At 36.4% G+C, this 2,125-nt stretch overlaps 1 protein-coding gene across 1 annotated transcript; it reads right to left on the reverse strand.

Annotated features, from left to right (window-relative positions):
• Window positions 1–1,435: 1,435 nt before the first annotated feature.
• LOC118883638 (60S ribosomal protein L27a-like) lies at window positions 1,436–1,794 on the reverse strand. Its single transcript, XM_036830672.1, has one exon. It carries the CDS (start codon window positions 1,777–1,779, stop codon window positions 1,444–1,446), a length of 336 nt encoding a protein of 111 aa, XP_036686567.1. The 5' UTR covers window positions 1,780–1,794; the 3' UTR covers window positions 1,436–1,443.
• Window positions 1,795–2,125: the final 331 nt, after the last annotated feature.

Here is a 2,125-nt window from a genome sequence, read left to right on the forward strand (position 1 = left end):
TTACAGAGACCTAAACACATTGTTTATTTCTTTGCTTCATTCAGTTTTTTCCTCAAATATTGTCTCATAACAGATTCAGGTTTCCTAAAACAGCAAATCCTGTCCATTTCCTTATTGTGCTTTATTTTTTCTATAGCATCTATTACTACCTATTATATATTATACTTTATATAATATATTTATTTAAGTTATTTGCCTCTTTTTTCCATTGGGCTGTAAATTCCTTTAGGGTGTGGACTTTTATTTTTTTCATTGCTATATCCCCAACACATAGAGTAGTGTACCCTGCTGTTACACAATAAACTGTTGTTAAATGAATGAAAATAACTACTGGAGTCACTGTAAAAAGGAACCCTCACTTTTCAGGCTTCTAAAGCAATCCAAGGAAGCTAAAAATGAAGAAATAATTCCTTAGCATTACTTTGTCTTTGAAATTACAGAACAGCATTTTTATTTTGAGTAGTATTTCTTCCAGTGACTACCCGTTCTTTTCTTATAGTTCTCCAGTTCTAAAAGGTATGGTAGAGGTGGTAATTATGTACTTTTGTATTTTAGTCATCCATAAAACAAGTTAAGCAAACAAACAAACATATTAAAAACCTTATAATGTTCCAGGCACCCTGCTAGATGCTCTAGATTTGAAGGTAAAGGACATGTCCTTGTCCTTAAGAGGTTTTCCAGTCCTGTAGAGGAGACAGCAAGAAAACAAACACTTAGAAAATGATGCAATAAGACATTTGCACAGAGTGTGAAGAGAGTCCAGAAGTAGGGCATGTAATCTAGAACAGGAGTGTCAGCAAAGATTTGCTAGAATAGATGCTACTTTAACTCAGCATTGACTGATAAACATAATAAAAATACTAACAATCATCATTCATTGAGTGCTTATTATATGTCAGGCAATTTACAACCCTGATGTCATTATATCCTTTCAAGAATCTTCATGTGGTAAATATTATTATTCTTATATTACAGAAGAGGAAAGTATGTTTAGAAATACTGAATTAGTAATTTGCCCAAGATTACATAGGCAGTTAAGTGTCAAAACAGAAAGCTGGGAAAGAGATGATGAGACCAGCACAAAGGAAACATTTACAAAATACAAAGGTGTAACAGAGCATGACAAGGCAGGAACTAATGGGACTGAATCAGGTATTCTTTGGAAGCTGAGGGAAGTAGCAATAATTTGATCTAATGTTGCAGATGAAAACAGAATCAGATCATAATGGACAAGGATCACTCCAAGAATTTTGAAGTTTATACTGGTTTTGACCCAATATTCCAAAGAATTGTTAATTAGGTCTGCACAGAAATTGGTGGAAAAGTTTGAGATATTAAACGTTCCTTATTTAGTAATTTCTTATTCTTTAGACTAGTGACTTTATTGATTTATATTTTTTGAAAAGCACTTGTAACATTTAATGAATCTTCCACCATATGGCTTCAAGCTACCAGGACACAAGCCCCACCCACATCCTTAATCTTCTCCTCAGCTCTTCTGCTGAATAATTTGGGCTTCACGATGACAGGCTGCTTTGGGAGCTTCCCCTTCCCCAGAACTTTGTAGTAGCCCGTTAGCACCATATAAATGATAGGAGCAGCTCCAGTCTTGTTCTTCGCAGCATTTACCCAAGTCTTCTCACTGACCAAGGTCCATAATTTATCAAGGTTGGCAGTTGGGCAGAAGTTCTGGTTCCTCTTTAAGTGGTAATGCCTCATACCAATTTTCCCAAGGTAGCCTGGATGGTATTTGTCAAAGTTGATCCTGTGGCAATGCATGCCACCAGCATTACGCTGGACTTCCGGGTGCTTCCGGTGTTTGCCAATGTGGCTGTGGCCGTGGCTCACTTGGCCCCTAATAGACTAGAGAATTTGAACAAGTGTTTTGTCTATGAGTTAGTGAAAAAGACTGAGAAGGAAGGAGAGGGAGAAGGTTTAAAAGGGTTTGAAAAGCAGTGTTTCTACAGAGAGCTTGCTCTCTCTTAGGTTTTTTGAGATTTAAGGGATGATCCATGAACTAATATTTATTTTCATTCTACCATATATCAGAGAATGGGCTTGGATTTTCACATGTCAACTCAATGATCCTCACAATCATCCTGCAAAGTAGGAATATTACCTCCAT

This window comes from Balaenoptera musculus, chromosome 17 (assembly GCF_009873245.2).
Source record: "Balaenoptera musculus isolate JJ_BM4_2016_0621 chromosome 17, mBalMus1.pri.v3, whole genome shotgun sequence".
NCBI lineage: Eukaryota > Metazoa > Chordata > Mammalia > Artiodactyla > Balaenopteridae > Balaenoptera > Balaenoptera musculus.

What these genes read in the sequence shown, in the direction of transcription:
- LOC118883638 (XM_036830672.1), bottom strand. Translation starts at nt 1,779, where the DNA reads ATGCATTGCCACAGGATCAACTTTGACAAATACCATCCAGGCTACCTT.